At 37.3% G+C, this 22,847-nt stretch overlaps 1 protein-coding gene and 1 pseudogene across 1 annotated transcript; one reads left to right on the forward strand and one right to left on the reverse strand.

Moving 5' to 3' along the window:
* Positions 1 to 1,614: 1,614 nt before the first annotated feature.
* On the reverse strand, positions 1,615 to 3,747 carry LOC142523293 (cinnamyl alcohol dehydrogenase 2-like; annotated as a pseudogene).
* Positions 3,748 to 20,307: 16,560 nt separating this feature from the next.
* Positions 20,308 to 21,478, forward strand: LOC142522832 (uncharacterized). Its single transcript, XM_075626389.1, has 2 exons — positions 20,308 to 20,793; positions 20,869 to 21,478. Exons 1-2 carry the CDS (start codon positions 20,452 to 20,454, stop codon positions 21,340 to 21,342), a joined length of 816 nt encoding a protein of 271 aa, XP_075482504.1. The 5' UTR covers positions 20,308 to 20,451; the 3' UTR covers positions 21,343 to 21,478.
* Positions 21,479 to 22,847: the final 1,369 nt, after the last annotated feature.

The following is a 22,847-nucleotide window of genomic DNA, read 5'->3' on the forward strand; positions in this document are numbered from 1 at the left end:
GTGTGACTTTAATGGTTCATGGATATACTTTGTCAGCTCATGTCTCTTATATAGTTTACGTACCTTAATTAACCCCATTTTGTTCATCAACATCTTGATTATTTGAATGTCAGAACTCAAGTATCATTTCACCCATCATATCATGGAAAGAACGTCTAGTAGCATCGTCCCATGATATCCTATATATCACTGATAGTGTCTACAAGAACCAATAGGTTATGGTTAACGTACAGTACGATCTCTTCAACTCATATATCCCGATCGAATCTGCAACCATTGATATATCGAGATTTGCAAATGAATATGATAATGATGTGATCTATCTTTGAGTAATCATAATGACATCATATATGCAACTTGGGAAACGCATTTCCCTAAAGCACATGTCATACTTTGGTCATTTATTCCTTGCACTATTAACCCATCAGATCATATTTTCTTTTCATCGGAATTGTTTCACAAAGACTTGTGGGTAAGGAAGAAGGGGGAACAAGCACACTTGGAGACTGTTGTATAACGGGGGGTTGTATGTTGCGTTCATAGGATATCCACACCTATAGGTAAGTGGTGAATCCCGACTATAATGCATCAGCTCCTACGTATATCCAAACTACACCCGACATTGTCACCTGATGACTCTTATAGAGTCGGTAAACGAATCAAAGTACGTCGCTAGTACGCAGAGCCCCCATGTTGTCTCGGGTCAAATGATTAATGATGTACAACCATAATTGCGTTCTTAATCCACTCGATAAGTTATAATCACTTGAAAAGCCCGAATAAGGGTTTTTCAGTGACTCGTCATATGATCATCAATCTATATGTTTGTATATCTTCATGCTCATACCAATGAACGTGGCGTTAAAATCACATATACTAGTCTCGAACTCGAGCGACATTTTATCCTTATTTTATAGGCTGCTGAATTGACTAAGAACGAATTTAGATTATACAATACACATCTAATTAATTTCATGATCAACGTGACTTGTGGACCTCATGTTACTATAATATATTCAAATACTTTATCTATTCCTCTTGCATGAATATACATATAAAGTAAATGTCATATGGAATTGGAAGATCGAGATACTGCCCTTGAGATATCATATGGAATTGCAAGATCGTTCCTTGCAGATGGGTGTTTTTAATTGTTTTCTTTCGTTTAAACTTTGGTTTTATCTTTTTTGGTTGTTTGGTTAGGATGGAGTCTTGCATTTTTTCAAGTTTCGTTAGGATTGGAGTCTTTTGGTTGTTTTGTTAGGGTTAGAGTCTCGTGTATTTGAACATTTTTAATTTAATGAATGAATAAATCAATCTGCATTTTCTCAAAACAATTCTAAAGATCTGGGGTTCTCTTATCAAACGAGCCTCAAATTTACATTTCGGTCGGTACTGAAGATAAGGCATGGAACGACTTCAGAGTCAAACTCAAGGTTATTATACTTGTTATTATTTATTAAATCAATATATATATTGTTCACCAAACAATTTTCGAAGCAAGCAGCTATTCCATCCATATCAAGCTTCCGCACTAAAATCATAAAATCGGTGATGAACAAATATCAAAGAACACATACGAGGTAGATGAAAACAAGAAGCAAAACCAAGATAGAAATTGAAATGTAGTCTTTTATTATGCATAGGACGATCATAAACTCGATACAACTAGATCACTCAGTGTAGCAGACTCTCATCGTTTCGAAACCAAAAAGTTGAGAAAACACAACACATAAATCGATTATTCCCATTTTTCGAATACTATAACCTATCAAGAGGTAAAATCTTCACATGGTCTTATTCAGCTTTCAACGAATTTTCAATGTCAATGACGAATCGATACTTCACATCAGATTTCAGGAGACGCTCCATAGCCTTGTTTATGTAATCTATATCGATCATCTCCACCTCTGGTAGTATATTGTTCTTTGCTGCAAAATCTATCATCTCTTGAGTTTCTTTCAGTCCTCCGGTTGCACTTCCGGATATTGTCTTCCTCCCTATTTTCCATATTTTTAACAAAAGTCGACAAAATAAACAAGTGAGTAAGAAATACAACACTCAAACAGAAACGAAGACAATTTTTTCATTGCTGTTATTTTCAGTTCTTTCACAAGGGTATCCATGAAAATATATGTTTACTCTTTAACGACTTCTACTCTTAATTTTTTCCTGACAGACATTTATTCTCACCTTGAAGCAGGGGAAAGGCGAGAAACTCAAGTGGCTTTTCTGGAGCACCAACCAAGATAAGCTTCCCATTGGGCTTTAACAAAGTTATCAACGGTACCAGGGGATGAGTTGCGGACACGGTATCAAGGATTCCATCCAACGTTCCCATTGCAGCCTATGGGCGCGCAAAATCAAATAAATTTGATGTTAGTAAATTTACATTGTACTAGAGTAGAAGAAAGAGATCCACCGAAATAAGAAGAAAGAAACCTGCATCTGCTCAGGATCACGGCTAACTAAAAATTCATCTGCGCCAAGACTTTCAATAGCTTCCTTCTTTTTATTAATTGACGTACTGATGACCGTCACATGAGTCCCGAAAGCCTTAGCAAACTTCACGGCTAAATGGCCGAGGCCACCAAGACCAACTATACCAACTTTCAACCCCGGCTTGTCAAGTCCGAAGTACCTTAATGGGCTGTAAGTCGTGATCCCAGCACATAAGAGAGGAGCACCGATATCAAGAGGTAGATTCTCAGGCCAACGAATGACGAAATGCTCGTCAGCAACCATGATATTAGAATAACCTCCATATGTAACGGTCCCATCAAAGTAAGGCATACTATATGTGAGTATTTGTTTGGGACAGTAATTTTCAAGATCAATAGCACACTGATCACATTGGCGGCATGATCCGACCAAGCAACCTACGCCTACTTTGTCTCCGACCTTGAATTTCTCCACCTTTTTACCTACCTCGGTAACTATCCCCCACAATCTCATGCCTATATCAAGAAAATTAAGTATATATATCAAATCAAGCCACATTTGCACAGTTACCAAATCGTCACCAGCAAAAAAAACCCATAAACCGTTGTACACCAAGGGAACATATCCACAAAATATTTACACATTAACACACAACACACACACTCACACAAAAACAGGATAAATCTTACCCAAGAACAATAAGATATAGAGTGAAGAACCCATGATCCTTTATACATCAAGAACGCATACCCACAAAATATTTACACACGAACACATAAACAAAGTATAAATCTTACCCAGGAATGATAGGATATAGAGAAAATCCCCACTCGTTCTTGACCATATGAAGATCAGAATGGCACACGCCACAATACAGAACTTTGAACTGCACATCATGCTCCCCAGTAGCCCTACAAATGTGTCGTAAATTAAATTAAACCGCCGAAAAAAAAAAACACGTGTTTAACATAAAATAAAAAAGCTCAAACTTTCATTATTCCCAGTTCTAGCAAAATCTTGAAAAACAAATGTAAACTCAAATCTGTACCTTCTGGAGAACTTGAAAGGAGCTAAGACCCCAGAAGTGTCATTTGAAGCCCATCCAACAGCCTTCACTGGGTGCTCTGTTTCCGGTGATTTCGCCATTATAAGTCAATGCAATCTCCTTTCCTCTCGTAGGAAAACGAATTTCAAGAAAAGAGTGTGTCAAAGAATACAAGAACAATAGATGAAGATGTCAAACGACGGTATTTATGCTAAATTAATGAGCTTCTTGGAGGGAAGCTTTAACGACGTAGGCGGTGAGCTCAGAAGTTGCATATAAATCAAATCAAACCCGGCGACCTTATTAAATTGCATGTAAATCAAACTGGGCTACCTTATTAAATTTTGTGTAAATTAACGAATGGGGGCACAGAGTTCGAAACAAAATGTGATGCCTATTTGATTACAGTCAATTTAATTAATATTTATAATAAAAAAATTTATTACTATCATCATTTTTGTAGAAATATAATCATCATTCCACTAACTTTTAGATTTCAATTAAATTGAGCAGAAATTAAAATCTTATTTAAGAAACACGTAAAATTATTATTATTTTAATTCAAACGGCAAAAATTAAATTTATTAGTGATTGCAAACACTTCTTAAATTTAATTATTTATTTTCTAGGGATTTATGTTTTGGATTGACTTGAGTTTATAAAACACAAAAACTCATATGAAATTGTTTCACGAGTTAAGTTTGTGAGACGAATATCTTATCTAATCCGATCCATAAAAAATATTGATTTTTTACTTTATATATAGATCAGGTAGATCGATTTCATATATTTATATAAATATATGAGACTGAATATATGTAAGAGACATACTTTTTATAAAATCTTGAATAAAAAAAAGCTATTTAGACATAACAAATCTCTTGAATTAATTTTAATATATGTCCACTACATCACCTACTACTTGGAATATATGTACCTACAATCGAATTTAAACCTATATAAATAATAAAATATATAATTTTAATTATTGTTTAAGATATTTTATACTCAATGGCATCTCAATTTCATTATGATACTTACGCATACGTTAGAAGGAAACTTGCATGAAAATGTGCCAACAGCCCATTCAATTTGACTTGTGTTTGAATTTAATTTTTAAACATAATGTTAGTCGATTAGTTTCTTTACTAAAACAGTGTTAGGAGGATTTTTTGCTCCAACCCGACTTTATTTTTAGTGCTTGGTCAAAGCTACAGTATTGCAGTAGAGTCAAATTTTTTATTAGAATTTATTTGTTGTAATATTTAATTATAAAGTGTTGATTTTGAGTTTCCATAATATAGTTATTTCGATAAAATTGTAATTTTTTTTAAAAAATAATGAATATCAATATTTAAATTATTTAGATATTGTTGATATTTTAATTATTGTGTTTGAAAATATTTGTAAAATAAATTAATTGTTGGGAATAAAATAATAGACAATATTCCGAGAATAATTTTTTTAGTTAAGAATTGATGTGTTGGAGATGTATTTTGTATTTGGTGTAATAGGTTGGAGATGATCTTATATTATTGAAAGAAATATGTTTTTTTCTCACCGGGTGATAATATCATGGATTTTTTTGGGCATACTTGTTAGGATATACATGATATCATTATCACAAAATTTTTATGAGATTGTATTAATAGTAAATGTTTGTGAAAAAGATATCTAGCTCGATCCAATTAATTAAAAATATTATTTCTAAATTTAAGTATGAATCGCATTGATTATCTCACAAAAATAGATCTGTGAGCCTGTGTTATAAGATATCTACTATATGAATATTAGGATATGAGCAAAAACTTGTGTCAGACGGTTTCACGGGTCGTATTTTGTGAGACGAATCTCTTATTTAGGTCATCCATTTAAAAATATTATTTTTTATTGTGAATACCGATAGGGTTGACCCGTCTCACAGATAAAGATTCGTGAGACCGTCTCACAAGACACCTACTTTAGGATATGTGCTATGCAAGGTCAGCCAATTTAGAATCACATCTCTCTCATTAGGAAAAAGAAAAGAAAAAGAAAGAAATTCGATTTTAACTCTCACAGATATTATGTAGTGCCTAAAAACTAGTACACATAAATCTCATGCATGATCGAATTAATTTATTTAGTTAATAATCCAAGTAATGCATGCTATATGTTAAATTATTTTAAATGTATAATTTTTTTTGTTAAATCAATTTTATTATATTTAAGATGTATTCATGAGTTTCAGTTTTATAGACGAACGTTCGATACCGAATCAGAAAAGAAAATCGGAGACGATTAAGATGTTAAAATTTTAAGTTATAATTTCATTTTAAGTGAAGAAACGAAGTATTTTAAATGAATTATAAAATTTTAGCATTTTGGAGCTAAATTTAATTTATCGAGTGAAATAAGAGTATGTTAAGTATTTTACTTTGAAAAATTCAAAAAATAGGAGATTTAAATGCGTCCACTCGAAATAAAATATTTTAATAATTATTTTTATGATTTAATTAATTAAATTAGGTATTATTTAATTATGGGTAGAATTTAAATTTGTAAGACTCTTAATTTCAAAAGTTGGAGGGCTTAATTAGTAATTTAAATTGTGAGGGCTTAATTTAGTAATTTTAAATGGTATTTTAATTAAACTAAAAAATTAGATAATATTTATTTAAATATAAGAAAGAGAATCCTACCCTAAATCATAACCTATCACACGACACACACACACAAAAACACCTAAAAACATGCACTAAACTCACACACACTTGGCCGATAGTTTAAGGCTTAGATTTGGAATTTTTTTTAATTTTTCTTCCATCAGCAAGCTTATCCCATCATCACACTACAATCCTTGATTAATTCAGCCATTTTGAAGCCAATAAACGCAGCAATCCGTCTCTGTTCGGCCTCCGTTTTCTCACGCATTCGTTTGTTGATATTTCGTGTGTTTTAAAGGAAAGGCATGTCTAAACCTTTAATTTATGCATCGATCATGTTATATACTATATTTTGATATAAAATATGCATGAAAACTTGTTGGTTTGATTATATGTACGCTAGAACTAAAATTCGTTTCGATATATATATTGCATGAACTTCAACGTTTTCTTCGAGTTTTGATCATCGTCTTCGCTAAACCGATTCTATGGATTGTTGCTACATATGTTTATGTTTTGAAGTTTGTTTAGATGCCGTTAAGTGGACCATGAAGGGGCAAAGGGCTGCTGATACAACATAGAATTAATAGTGTGCATGGCCGTACATATGGGCGATCTCGGCTGTGGGGCATCGGGCTCAGTATAGGGCTGGACCAGGGCTCATGGTGAGGGTATAGGAAGAGTCTTAGGGTCCTGGGGTAGGTCTGGTAGTGGTTGGTTAGGGTCCGATTGAGCAGCATAGGTTGGTGCCGTGAGTGGCAAGTGGGCGCGCTTGAGGGTGTTCGCGAGGAGGGCCACGACTTTGGGTTGTTCAAGGGCCTGTGGTGCCTTGTTGGCTGGAACGGGCTGGATCAGAGGCTTAAGTGATGTATAAAGTTCGAGTCTAGGGCTTGGTTTGGGGTTAGTTCGAGTTAGAATCGATAGAAAGTCGTATGAAACACATAAGAGCCATAACGTCATTCTTTGGGCAGTTTGTGTCTATATTGTTCGTTGAGCATGGTACGGGGATAGGTTATGGTTCGGGGATGGTTTAGGGCCTTGGGTAGTAGCTTAGGATGTGCTTTATGTATGGGTCGAGTCTCAAGTCGATTGGTACGTCCTAAGTGGTTCTATTTAATTCGGGAGTCGTATGTGTCAAAATGCACCTTAGGAGCTGTCTTGGGTATAAATTTTAGTATGTTAGGGCAGCATGTCCGAGGATGATCCAACGAGATTCATGATGTTTGTAAGTATGTATGACACACAAAATAATTATTTCTGAGGTGTGCGATTTATCTTGTGGCCAAATTATGTTACGGGTTTGGAAGCCTCTATTGAAATTCAAGCGAACCTTCAAAGAACTCGTATTTGACAATCCGAGTTAAGAACAATCGACAAACGCCACAAAGTATTAAACTTTGATAAGTTTGATTTGAGAAACACACAAAAGTGTATATAAAGCCAAGCTTTGAATTTGAGAGAAAAACTCACAAAATATCATAAAACTCAATAATCTAATTGTTTACAATCATAAATTTGTGTGTATATATTGTTAACAAAACAAAAAGATATAAAAAATAAGTTACCAACTAATCTAGGACTCTAAACTAGGTAACTATGTATTTTCCACGCAGGCGGCGCGCTGGGATGGTAAAGTTTGGCCGCCCCAGCACGAAGGATTCTGGACAGGGCGTGCTGGGGCCGTATAGTTTGGCCGTCCTAGTGGGAGGCTCTCTGGACTTCGCCTTCTGGATAGTATTTTTGGCGCTGGGGCGGTAATATTTGACCGCCCTAGCGCGGGGCTCTCGGGTCCGGGGTCTCGATTTGGCATCCTCTTCATAATTTAGCACTTGAATAACATTGAAATATCTTCCAACTTCATTGCTATGCATGCCAAATTCTTTGAGCCTTCTAAACGCAAGATTTAGCACGTCATGTCCGACCATATTCATATCATAAATATTCGCCTATAAATTACGAAGAATTTAGCAACAAATATTAACGAGATAAACAATTAAAATTCAAGCAAACCTTCAAAGAACTCGGATTGTCAGAACAATCGACAAACGCCACAAAATATTAAACTTTGATAAGTTTGATTTGAGAAACACACAAAAGTGTATATAAAGCCAAGCTTTGAATTTGAGAGAAAAACTCACAAAATATCATAAAACTGAATAATCTAATTGTTTACAATCATAAATTTTCGTGTATATATTGTTAACAAATCAAAAAGATATCAAAAATAAGTTACAAACTAATCTAGGACTCTAAACTAGGTAACTAGGTATTTTCCACGCAGGAGGCGCGCTGGGGCGGTAAAGTTTGGCCGCCCTAGCGTGAAGGATTCTGGACAGGGCGCGCTGGGGCCGTATAGTTTGGTCGCCCTAGCACGAGGCTCTCTGGACTTCGCCTTCTGGACAGTGTTTTTGGCGTTGGGGCGGTAATATTTGACCGCCCTAGCGCGGGGCTCTCGGGTCCGGGGTCTCGATTTGGCTTCCTCTTCATAATTTAGCACTCGAATAACATTGAAATATCTCCCAACTTCATTGCTATGCATGCCGAATTCTTTGAGGCTTCTAAACGCAAGATTTAACACGTCATGCCCGGCCAGATTCATATAATAAATATTCGCCTATAAATTACGAAGAATTTAGCAACAAATATTAACGAGATAAACAATTGAAATTCAAGCGAACCTTCAAAGAACTCGTCTTTGACAATCCCAGTGAAGAAGAATCGACAAACGCCACAAAGTATTAAACTTTGATAAGTTTGATTTGAGAAACACGCAATGGTGTATACAAAGCCAATCTTTGAATTTGAGAGAAAAACTTACAAAATATCATAAAACTCAATAATCTAATTGTTTACAATCATAAATTTTTGTGATTTGTTATAAATTTTTGTGTATTGTTAACAAATCAAAAAGATATCAAAAATAAGATAAAACTAATCTAGGACTCTAAACTAGGTAACTAGGTATTTTCCACATAGGCGGCACGCTGGGACAGTAAATTTTGGCCGCCTTAGCGCGAAGGATTCTGGACAGGGCGAGCTGGGGCGGTATAATTTGTCTGCCCTAGAGTGAGGCTCTCTGGACTTCACCTTCTGGACAGTGTTTTTGGCGTTGGGGCAGTAATATTTGACCACCCTAGCGCGGGACTCTCGGGTCCGGGCTCTCGAATTGGCCTCCTCTTCATAATTTAGCACTTGAATAACATTGAAATATCTTCCAACTTCATTGCTATGCATGCCGAATTCTATTAGGCTTCTAAACGCAAGATTTAGCACGTCATGTCCGGCCATATTCATATCATATTCCCCTTCATAAAAAAGATTTGTCCTCAAATCGTAGCTACCTACGCAAAAACAAGCAAGTTAGTAATAAAAAGAATTAAATTATCAACACGCTTACCTTTCAACACTAAATTGTAGATGTCATCGCCCACATGCGCCATCAACGTTTTGAATCCCAACTCCTTGGTTGCCCTCTCCATGTAATCATCAATTACATCAAACATCAAATAACATATGACACCAAATAATAACAATAAGATATTATTAAGTATCACAAAAATCAGATTCCTCCCCTTCTTAGACCTAGTTAACACACAAATGAAATCCATACACGTGTACGACCATAGCTCACTAGGAATAAGACGTAATTCATGCACGATATAAGAATCTATCCGAAATGTCATTCTTTTATATGTGATGCATGTTTCATAACCCCACTCAATATACCTCTTCATATGCAACAAACACATATAATCGTGCTTTTTATCGAAGATAAAAGATCCACAATACTCTTCACAATCACGTAGCTCATGCAATGAATATAGAATAAAAAAATTATTCTCTTTAAACATATATTCATCATTACTGAAGGAATTATCATAATCAATCATGTAGTCTTCACAACCATCACCAATCAAATATATGTCATGCAAGTAGGACACGCTAAATGCACTATCCAAGCAACCTTTTAACTCAACACAAGAATCTAAGTCTAATGCATATGAACTCTTGTAGCAAACAAATCCCGTTAGCTTAGTAACTCATGAGAAATCAAAATTCATAGTAGATACATGCAATTCATCCATGTTCTCAAATCCATAACAATCAATGAATATGGATAAACTTACATTCGGCCACTTAACCACCAATTTTTCAACACTTTCTCCAAGCTTTGAAAAACGATACATCAAAGAATTAAGGTAAGGAAGCAAATCATACCTCTCGGTTGTTTCGTTCACAACTAACCTTACCTCATTACGATTGCACTTGAATTCTTCCGGTTCAAACCATGGGGTTCTCCCTTCAATAAGACTCCTTTGTCCCCTTGTCATGACAACTCCAAAATCCTGCAAAGAAGAAATAACATTGCTTGGGATTGAACCGGTTATTTCATTACAACGAGAATAAACCACTTTGTACAAAGGTACATAATAGGGTTTTGCAAGAACAAATAACTCTCAATCTCACTCTTTTGACTCTTTTGGGCCTTTAATTTATTTTTTTTCTTTTATTTGACCTCCTTTTCTTTTTTATCTTTTGCTTTTATCTCTATAGTCACCTCACTTTTTTGTTCAATCTTTCTTTCGACCATATCACATTTTTTTCCACTCATTTCATTAACTTTCAATTGATCAAAAGAAATATTTTTTTTCCTCAAATGATGTGAGCAACAAAGTTTCTTCTTTCCTATTCTCCTCCTCCATAATAGATAAATTAGGCAATTTTTTCCCACCTAATGATTCATTCTCTGTTGTATATCATTCAACAACTTCAACTCACCAACTAGCGCAATACCATCACATCAACTCTATTAACCACAACTTCAAATTCAGGTTCCACTACAACCTCAACTTTATGTTCAAGTCCAACAACAACCACAACCTCCACTTGAGATTCAAGCTCAACCACACCATCAACCTCCACTTGAGATTTAAGCTCAACTGGAGATTTTGTTATGGTCACCTCCTCAGGTGGACATTGGCTGATATCATGCCCGACCTCAAAACACCAACAACATATAATATCACAAGTACGAGAATCTGAGTTTTAAATGTACCTTGATATTCACACTTACTAGCTTCACGTTTCGACTCCTTCATTGGCCTAGGAATAATTTTGTCTTCCGAGCTCGTCTGCCAATTGGATGCCAACTAACTCCCTATGCACATCACCTTCACCTCTTCTTTCTACTCCTTTATTTTCCTCACATTACCTATCATCATCACGATCCAAATGCAACGCTCTATTCCCCCCAAATCTTCTACGCCGTCTATCCTCATCATCTTGCCTATCATACGTCCCAACTTCTCCCTCACACCGGCTATACCTTTCACGTAAATACTTAAACTCCTTCTCTCATATTCTATCCAACCCTTTAACATTGTTTGAAATTGACATTCTTCAATCATTATACCTGCGAGAAAATGTTAGTATAAAACAATAAAAGATAAAGTTTCCTCACCAAAAATCCTCACTAGTCACTCCAATGAAAATTCTCTCGACTCTCTTCTTTTTTTTCCTCATCTTTTTTTTGTCCTCACTACAAAACCTCGCACGTCACTCCAAGAAATAAACGCTCGCCCTCAAGTATTTCACTCGATTTTTTTGAGTTCTCTCGTAGGGTACGCTCTTGGCTCTGTAGCTTGTGTGCATCAAACTCGCAAGTTCAAACTTCACGAAACTTGCAAATTGACTTACTCGGACTGCATAAAACAAGAAATTTGAATTTTTTTTTTATTGTGAGAGACACTTGAATATGGATCCTACAAGAGAATAGAACAAAATAGCAAAACCAAACAATGGCAAAATTTCGAATTTTTGGTATTCTGTTTTTTTTTTGTGGAATTACACAAGGATTCTTTGAGCACTAGAAAAAAAAAGAAAAGAAATCACAAAATTTCGAGAATCAAAGATCCACGAAAGACGAAAAACGTAGAGTAAAATAGATCTGATAACAAACGAAGGATAAACACATATATGATAATAAAAAGGATATATTTACTTGAATCAAAGGGAACCAAAAGCTCTGATACCAAATGATGTGATTCTTCGACCACGAAAAGCAAACGCGCTCAAAAACGGAGTCACGCCCTCGATTCAATGAAACAGAGAAACAGTTGTGTTGTCTCGATCTTTTTGAACAAGTAAGTTTGTAATATTCGCCTCTAAATTACGAAGAATTTAGCAACAAATATTAACGAGATAAACAATTGAAATTCAAGCGAACCTTCAAAGAACTCGTATTTGACAATCTGATTGAAGAACAATCGACAAACGCTACAAAGTATTAAACTTTGATAAGTTTGATTTGAGAAACATGCAAAGGTATATACAAAGCCAAGCTTTGAATTTGAGAGAAAAAATCACAAGATATCATAAAACTCAATAATCTAATTATTTACAATCACAAATTTTCTTGTATATATTATTAACATATCAAAAATAAGTTACCAACTAATCTAAGACTCTAAACTAGGTACCTAGGTATTTTCCACACAGGCGGTGCGCTGGGGAGTTAAAGTTTGGTCGCCCTGGCGCGAAGGATTCTGGACAGGGCGCGTTGGGGCAGTATAGTTTGGCCGCCCTAGTGCAAGGCTCTCTGGACTTCGCCTTCTAGATAGTGTTTTTGGCGCTGGGGCGGTAATATTTGACCGCCCTAGCGTGGGGCTCTCAGGTCCGGGGTATCGATTTGGCCTCATCTTCATAATTTAGCACTTGAATAACATTGAAATATCTTCTAACTTCATTGCTATGCATGTCGAATTCTTTGAGGCTTCTAAACACAAGATTTAACACGTCATGTCCGGCCAGATTTATATCACCATAGAACGTGTTCGGGAACCTCTCCAACATCTTTGGAGGAATTATGTTATGTTAGGAAGCAGACATCCAGCCCTATGGCTGTGGTGATCCCTGCTAGCCCAATACTATTTTATTATGCTCGAGATTTATGCAAATTTATATGATTTTATTTATTTTGAAAAATAATGTAGTGTGTGTACTCACAATAATTTCTCATAGTATTCTAAAAAAAAGATTTCTCTGGTATTCTCTTGTTGATTTGTCAATTTGAAATTCATGATAGATGTTATTATGATTTTGTAAAAATGACTTATATATCTGTTTTATATTTCCTCCAACTAACTACTTTGTACATTTTTTATATTTGAAGGAAAATCATTTCTAGTGTTTGAATGAATTCCATCTTTAATCCTTGGCTTCAAATATATATTTTATGTGTTTATCTAGTCATTACTTATTATGATGACTTTTCTTGTCATTACTTATCATGATGACTTTGGAATAAATTTCAGGCAGCTGCCAAAGTCATCATTTGTCTTTAGGAGTATCTTATGTTTGTCGAGTGTGTCAAAAGAGTAAGCCAACTTAGGTGTCACGTCACGTATTGCAACACTTCAGCATAACACATTGCCTTGAACTACTACGTATGGATATTATGGGTCTAATATTGGAATTGGGAAGCTATGGAGGTAAAAAATATTCATTTGTTTGTGTCAATGATTTTTCACTGTTCACGTGAGTAAGTCTCCTTAGGGAAAAATCAGAATCTTTAATTGCATTTAAAAGTTCAATTTCAAAGATTACTAACCTCCATAACTTGAAGGTAAGCAAAATAAAAATCGACAATAGTTAGAAACTTGAGAACTCTTAGTTTTTCATCGTTTTGTGATAAGAAAGATATAACTCATGAGTTATCTGTCCCAAAGGCTCCCCAACAAAATGGTATTGCTAATAGGAAAAATTGTACCCTGCAAGAGATGGCTAGGGTGATGTTGAGTTCAAAAAATATCTCAAAATGATTTCCAGTTGAGGCTCTAAACACTGCATGCCATATTTCTAATCATGTATATTTGAGAAATGGTTCGAATATGACATCGTATGAGATAATCATGGGAAAGAGACAAAATATTAAATATTTTCATGTATTTGGATGCATATGATATATTTTAAATAATAGAGATCAACCGTCCAATTTTGATCTCAAGAGCAATAAGTTCTTGTTTCATAGATATCCTACAAATAGTCGTGTCTATCGAATGTTTAATTTAAGAACAGGGGCGGTTATGAAATCCATTAATGTTGTATTTTATGATTTTTCGTATCTCAAAGGAATGGCGATCAAGGATGATGTAGATGATTTGCTGGAAGTGTCTATGCCATTTGATAATACATGTGTAATACCAGATGTTGTAACACTTAGCACAATACGACCTCTAAGATTGACAGAATCCGAGGAGGAACCACAAATTAATGATGGTATGAACAATGATGGAACATATATTCCAAGCAAAATATAGAAGAATCATCCATTGTCACAAATTATTGGAGAGATACATGGAGACATGCAAACTTGAATAAAGGAAAAAGGCAACTACCAAAAGACGATTGTACTAGTATGCATGAGTTCCGTATATTGTTAGGTTAGATACTCATACTTTGAGTCACACATTGAGCCAAAAAACATTAATGAAGTCTTAAAAGATGAATTTTGGGTTTAGTTCCGAAGCCTGAACAAGTTAACGTGATTGGAACAAAATTGATTTTGTTAGAAATAAAGCTCGGTTGGTTGCTCAAGGATATACACAGGTTGAGGGGGTGGATTTTGATGAAACCGTTGCTCCTGTAGCTTGCATTGAATCTATTCGACAGTTTTCTGCCATTGCATGTCACATTAGACCAAAAGGACTGAGGATTCACATAACTTGGATTATGTTTACAAGCTAAAGAAGACATTGTATCGACTGAAACAGGCTCCACGTGCATGGCATAGTAGATTAACTGATTATCTACTTGAAATTGTCTTGAAACGAGGTGGGGTCGATAAAAATCTTTTCATGATATACTCATATGCCAAGTTTAGGTGGATGATATAATTTTTTGTGCTTCTTCAGAAAGGCCTGTAGATAATTTTGTTGAATGTATGTCTTCGAAATTAATGAGCATGGTAGGTGGGTTAAATTTCTTCCTTTTCCTTAAAATAAAGCAAATGCATTATGGAATCTTTTTGTGTCAAATAAAATATACACAAATTTAGTAATAAATTATTTCATGATAAAACTAAATGCATGAGAACTCCAATGGGGTCGAGTGAGAAACTATACAAAGACGATGTTTCTGAATGTGTTGACAACATCTTGTATCGCAACATCATTGGCAGTCTACTCTATTTAACTTCAAGTTGTCATGATATCATGTTCAGTGTATGTGTGCTAAGTACCAATCAAATCCCAAAATTATGCACTTAAAAGTTGTGAAACATATCTTATTGTACATAGCATAAACTTTGGATATAAGATTATGGTATACTAGGAAAGCAATACTGATCTAGTAGCATTTAGCGATGACGATTGGGGGAATTAGATGACAGAAAAAGCAGTGCATGAAGTTGTTTCTACTTTGGAAATAACTTAGTTTCATGGTATAATAGGAAGCAAAACTATTTGTCACTCTCGAATTCTGAATCTGAATATGTGGCAATTGGAAGTTGTTGCTTTTAACTTATATGGATGAATTAAATAGTTGAAGATTATGGTCTTAAAAGTGAGACTCTCATTATGTACTGTGATAATTTAAGCGCAAATGTCATTTCAAAAAATTCAGTACAACATTCTCGAACAAATAATGTAAAGTTTGATCCGTATGGAATTTTTTGAGACTAATAACTAATTAGCGGACATATCCACAAAAGCATTAGATTTCGATAGATTTTTTAATCTTAGTAAATCTCTAAGAATGTGTGCATTCTGATCACTCACGGATGTTGTCTTATATATTGTAACATCTAAGACAACACTTAGCATGCATGTGCATTTTTAGGATATTATGCATTACGCATTTTTCACACATTTTGTCATATGTGATGTTTGTACTATGCTGAAAAATTTTCTGATGTGCTTTCAATTTCTCAGTTCTATTTCAATCAACACATTTGGTCGTGAGATTTGCTTTGCCTAAGTCACAAATTAGTTGAGGGATGTTCGTGTACTCCATGATCTTGTTCCATACGAAAAGTGACTTGAGAAGATTGAGCAATTAAAAAAAGGGCAATTTAGTCTGTATCAGAAGAAAGAATGAGAAAGCTACCTAAGAGAGCCCAAATGAATAGTGTTCTTTTAGTGTGTCATCTACCTCTTCTGAATCAAAAACAGAAATCATAACAAAAAAAAAAAATAGAAAGAGTTTCATAGAGGAGTCCAAAAAAGATCGTTCTTCTAGTGTGAGAGCTACCATTTCTGGATATATATTGTTGAATATCCTCTTTGTGTGCAGGAAAATCAAAATCCTTTTTGAAATTGGAAGTGCTGTTATGAGACGTTGCGAACATCAGTGAAAAGCATCTCACTTGTGAACATATCACAAGCACCTTATTATGTTTCTATTCTATTGCATACTATGTTTTGGAATAATTAGGCATGCATATACATATGTTTGTTAATATTTTCTGCTTAGGAGGTTATAAGTGTTCAACATGCCACATTTGGTGAAAAAATTTATTTGAATCTCTTTAGTGGAGTTAAACCGACGTAGATTTTTAAATCAGGATATTATTTTCGAAATAAATTACGCTGGATTATTTCCTTAATTGTTGCAATATTTTCCTAAAAAAAATAAAATTTTGCCCGTTAACTCATTGTTACCGTTGGTAAATAATCTGCCAAACATTGAAAGAGTGCTTTGCGGGTAATTATTTACCGTTCAACAGATAAATTGGTTAACATATATCTTGCATCGATTTGTTTAAACCTAAGATTTTTGTTCTTCACAATTCAAAATTGCTCTCGTTGCGTACCCTCTCGATTTTCTGTAAAATTATTAATCAGGTTTTGATCCTCAAGATATCTATAGAGAGATGGGCAACAATGGTGGTTTTGCACCAGTTGTGACAACACCGGAGGAAGCTGCCCAGACACCATCTATGCCAATTGTTCCTGTAATAGAGTTTCCTACTCTTCTTGAAACAATTGCTCCAGGTGAATCTGGAAATGAGATTGACATGGAGAATTTCCAGACTTCTCGATGGTGATTCAAGTGTTTCCACCACCACCTCAAGTTTTTCGATCGAAACTCCAAACAAGATACAATCCTTATTATACTCCTTCGAAAAGATTTTGCCACAAGGGTGAATCATCAGTTAGACCGTCGTTAGTTGACCCAGAGTACACCTATGTTGATGATTCATAGGACGCTGATTATGAATTTATGGATAGAGGAAAGATTGCTCCTAACGAGGAGAATGTTTCCCTCACTAAGTTTTTGGTCAATCTGAAAAAAGAAAAGGGCTCTGCATCTGTGCAAGCTGCTGAAGAATATGAAGATGAATCTGATGCTGAAATGTAACGAGAATTTTCTGACAACAGGTCTGACCAGTCTGATAGCTCCTCTTCCACCCTTGATGATGAGGAATTTGATGCTAGTGATGATACTACTGCTGAGAACGAGGGTGTTGAGGGAAATTTTGTCGACACGGAAGACAACATGAAGATTATGATCTTTCCTTTGTGATGCTACACGAAATTCAGGTGATAAATCTGCCCGGGTGAACACGTTAGTATGAGAGGATATCCGCTACTTTCGCGTCCACACCAATAAATCTCGGGGTCGCCACCTATGTCACGAATTGAGGTTAGAGGTATCGAGGGATACCCAACAAAAAAAATCCTCCACTCTCAAATTAGCAAACACCCCAAAATATGTACTCTCAAAAGCTAGATACTTATGGAGCATATAATGAGATAATGTGAATCCCCCCTTAAAATGGTGGGATGGCTCCTATTTATAGGCTTCCTAGTTGAACCATGAGCTTAGATTATCTTGGCTCTCTATTGGGCCTAATCCTTAATTTATGGCCCAATCCAATCTCTATACAATTAATTATGCCTAACTTACAAAAATAAACCATTTTTTAGACTAATACCCATCATAAGCCCCCCACTCTGGAACACCTACATTTTATTGAAGGTGATCGAGAGTAACAATTTATTAGAAGAAAAAGCTTCTTCCTACGCTCCTAATAAAATAACAATACAGTAACTTAAAAAACTTATTCTATCCTTTGCTTTAATTTTGCAATTAGGTTGAGCCCTACTCCCCTATAAAAGGGGCCCACACGCCTCACTCCTCTCCTGATCTTCCGCCGTCATGTCAGGTATCCTCTCTGCTCTATTCCCTTTCTTTATGGGTCTTTGGTGCTGGTACTATATTATACTATATAATATATATTACAAATGCTTTTCCTTTATGTATTCGAATTTGTGCTCCATGAAATAATAGTCTTTCTTCTTCCTTCCATTTGCTTTACTGTTCGTAATCTTGTGAGGCTCCCGGGGACTCTTTTTCTGTGAACATCACCATAGATCAAAGAAATACGTACAGTAAGCCACCATTTTTGGGAAAACTCAGGCGACTTATATGTCGCAAGATGGTCCGACCAAGGCTTCGGCCCTGGTTCCAGGTGGTGCTATGCATTAGTGGGTCTAAAATAACCGGAAATCTTAAAAAGATCTCACGCAATCCATGCATATCGGTGAGCCTCGTTCTGTATATACTGGTGAGAAGTCATCTTCGCTGCTACTCAGCCCAGCAGATGCTAGTAGAGCCGATCTTACGGAGCTGCTCCAATCGGGGTGCACGAATTCAAGCAGAGCCGCTACGCTGGCGACGGTACTGGGCTGGGCTGGGCTGGTGCAAGGGTATTGGGTTGGTGCAAGGGTATTGGGCTGGGCTGGTGCAAGGGTATTGGGCTGGGCTTTATTTATGTAATGGGTTTGAGTTGGGGTGGTTTGGGCTAGGGATTGGGTTGGGTTGGTGCAAGGGTATTGGGCTGGTTTGATTCATTTGGGATAGGGATTAGACTGGGATTATTTGTGGATTGGATTTGGGTTGGGGTGATTTGGGCTAGGGATTGGGCTGGGTTTATTTGTGGATTGGATTTAGGGTTGGGGTGATTTGGGCTAGGGATTGGGCTGGGTTTATTTGTGGATTGGATTTGATTTGGGTTGGGGTATTGACTAATCTTTACAACATGATACGGGTTGTGCACCTAATGCTACTTCTCTCGGGTTATCTGATAAATTTTTAAACTTCTTGCAGGGTGCGCGCCTCGTGGTAAGGAGTACTCTTTACTAATGGCTAGTCGTATGCACAAATCTTCCCTTTCGAGTGATTTTAGTAGGGGTGAAGCTTCAGATACTTACTCTTATCACTCTGACACTCCGTCCCTCTTGAGCGATTTGGGTTCTTTGGGTGACCTGACCCTCCTTGGTGACTTGGGTTCTTTGGGTGATGATGTTTTAATGGATGATCTCGAGAGTTCTTTCCCTCCTATCCCTCAAGTGCCATTACCTTGCCCTCGTGGTTCCTCGTTTGGTGATAATCCTGACCAAGAAGTTATTCCCGGGGACCTAGATCGGAGCCTTCTGACTCCTCAGGATGTGAAGTGCTTGAGTGGTAAACTGGAAATCTCCTGTGACTATGAGTTTAAGGCTCCTAGCTTGGGGGATTCTTATCACAACCCACCCGCAGAGTATTTTACCGTGACCCTTGCCCATTTTAATAGCGGGTTTTCCATTCCTCCTCATTCCTTACTAGTCGAGGTGACTCGTACCTTAGGTGTAAGCTTCAGTCAATTGTCCCCAAACTCACTTACTTATTTTCTGGGATTCTGTCATCGAGCAAACGAGTTTCAAATTCAGGCTACTACTTCTTTGTTCCATTATCTTTTCTCAGTACGATGCCTTAAACCTGACTACTCCGTCTACTTCCAACCTCGTGCTGGTTTCAAGTTCATGGTCAGACTACGCTCGACTCGAGGGGATTGGCGATCCCACTTTCTTTTTGTAAAGGATAGTGGTTGGGACGTACCTTCAACTTGGAGCTCTAGTTGTAGTGTTGTGAAAATGAGAATGATTCATCGACATTTGCAAGTTCAGTGCCAAACCCTGGGGTTTTTTGATTATATATTTGATCCTAAGAGTTTGTTAACCCGCGGTATCTCTTTGTTGCTTTAATTGCCTTTTTGCACATCGTTGATTTTCACTATTTTTAACTTTTACGTTTGAGTTATGAAATTTTAATGCTTCATTGCCCCCTATTTTTCTTGTAGGGTTGTGCGTGAACTTGGCCACTCTTCAGGCTCGCGAAGACACTATGGGGAGGTCTCTTTCTATCGGAGAGAAGAAAAGAGTTGATGACCGGCGCTACCCTCCCGTTCCTCGATCTTCTATCCCTTCTTCGGGGTCGCACCCCTAGTCTGGTCGTGGAGGAGGGTCTAGCTCTCAAGTTCGTCAGGGGCCTCATCCTATGTCCACTGACAACCATGCTTCTGGAACTGTTATGGATAAAAGAAAGGACCAGTGTACTAGAGGACATGACGATGGCAAGAGGAAGGGCGAAGTGGCCACCCCACCAAACTTTAAGAAAGGTCGCGGAGATCCGATATCGTCTTCTCGAGGCTCTCGGAAGAACTCTCTATTCTTGGAAGGAGTTAATGCTAAGGAGAAAGTGGGGTCTTTTTGGGATATAGATGACCCTGATATGGGATGGAGAAAGGGGAGGGAGATGATATGTGATCATGACATGGCTCATTTGGTCCCTCAGCCCCCTGCTGCTCTATCCCACTGCCTAGCCTTGATAGGTTGCCAGGTGCTTTCCCCGCCCCTCAGTGACTTTTCTGTAGGGACGTTTATGTGATGTAACCAACTGTCTCTTGCTTTTCAGGCTGTGTCTCTGGCTTGTGCTTATCAGGCTCGAGAGGAGAGAGGTCGAGCTGAGGAGGCTCGATTTCGCCGAGAGCTCTCCCAATTAAAGGAAGAAAATGAACGTCTTCGATCGGAGAACATGAAGTTCCAAGACGATCTTTCTTGCTTGACAAAGAAATGTGAAGAAAAGACCAGAGATGATGAGGAATTGCGTAAAGAGCTCGGTTCCCTCTATGACAAACACCATACCGAGGTGAAGACTGGCGGGATGTTCATGGCTTCTAAGACTGGGAAGTCCTTTGTGACGGGTGTTGAGGAGAAGGCACTAGCAGCCTTTCGTGCTTCTCCGGCTTATGCTGATGAGGTTTACAGTCACGCATTTGGTCTCCGTGACGAGGTGGTGCGAGACTGTCGTCTCCAGCTCTGCTTGACAGGTTTGGTTCCTGAGGAGGTGATTATGAAGATTTTCACCTCATGTGGCAGAGTTGGATGACACCGCTCAGGTTGACCCTCTGCCAGAGTTTCCTCCAGCGGGGGATGTTGACTGCGAGGTCATTGGTGCGCTGCACTTGCTCCCTGCTGACGAGGCTATCGAGGATGGATGATTTTTGCCTTCGCCACTAGACCTGTCTGAGCTTTATTCTAAGATCGTACTTTTGCATAACTATTTTGCTTAGTCGAAGTTTATTTTGTTTACTATGTCATCTGGGCATTAATTTTCGTTTTTTTTATCATACTTTATGCTTGCTGCTTAATTAAATATGAATTTGGGCATAACTAAGCCTCTGTGGTCTCGACGGGAAGTTATTACCCTAGCGTAGGTATCCCGGGACTCTATTTTGGTGACCTCTTATAGTGTCTGAGCACTTTCCCGCTGGGCTGGCCAAGCCTCTTATGCTTGGGTGGCTCTCTATGACATCTTGGGTCTCGCGATGACTTTCGCGCGCGTTACACACATTTTTTTTCTTGGTTCTTTAATTAAGTAAAACGAAAAGATGATAATTGCAAGGAAAACTTTTAAATTTATTGATAAACGTAACTCAGGTAATAACATCCTATCACTGACTGCTCTTTAAGTAAAAACAAATAGAAACACGTAGTCTATACGTAAAATTTCTTTAAGTTCGCAATGTTCCACGTTCTTGGTAAGGTCTTCCCATCTGGTTGCTGAAGACGATATGCTCCTCCTTTGATTATCTCAATTACTTTGTACGGGCCTTCCCATTTTGGATCGAGTTTACCTACCTGCAGCAAGATTTCTGCCCTCCTCAAGACTAAGTCCCCTACTTGAAATGACCTATGCTTAACCTTGTTATTGTATGCTCTGGCCATTTGCGCTCTGTACCTTTCTGCACGGAGTGATGCCTCTTCCCTAAGCTCTTCTATGAGATCCAAAGATAACCTCATCGCTCTTTCATTATCCGCTAGAGTATAATTCTGGACTCTCATGGAAGGTTCTCCTATTTCTGCGGGAGCCACTGCTTCTGCCCCATAAACCAAGTTGAAGAGTGATTCTCCGGTAGAGGTGCGTGACGTAGTCCTATAAGCCCAGAGGGCACTCGGCAGTTCATCCACCCATTTGCCTTTGGCCGCTCCTAATCGGGTTTTGAGGTGTTGCAAGATAGTACGATTTGTAACTTCCGTTTGTCCATTCGCTTGGGGGTTTCCTACGGAAGTGAAGAATTGTTTGATGGAAAACCCCTCACACCACTTTCTTAATTTGGAACCTGAGAATTGTGCTCCGTTATCTGAGACGAAGGCTTGTGGTATTCCAAACCTACAGATTATATTCTTCCACACAAAGTTTATTACGTCTCTTTCGGCTATCTTAGCTAAAGGTTCAGCTTCTACCCACTTTGTGAAGTAATCGACGGCCACAAGAAGGAACTTTCTCTGCCCAGTAGCTATGGGAAATGGTCCCACGATATCCATTCCCCATTGTGCAAAAGGCAAAGGGCTTTCTAAGGGTTGCAAGAGCGTAGCTGGCCGATGATTGAT

The sequence above is a fragment of the Primulina tabacum genome, chromosome 13 (genome assembly GCF_025594145.1).
Source record: "Primulina tabacum isolate GXHZ01 chromosome 13, ASM2559414v2, whole genome shotgun sequence".
Taxonomy (NCBI): domain Eukaryota; kingdom Viridiplantae; phylum Streptophyta; class Magnoliopsida; order Lamiales; family Gesneriaceae; genus Primulina; species Primulina tabacum.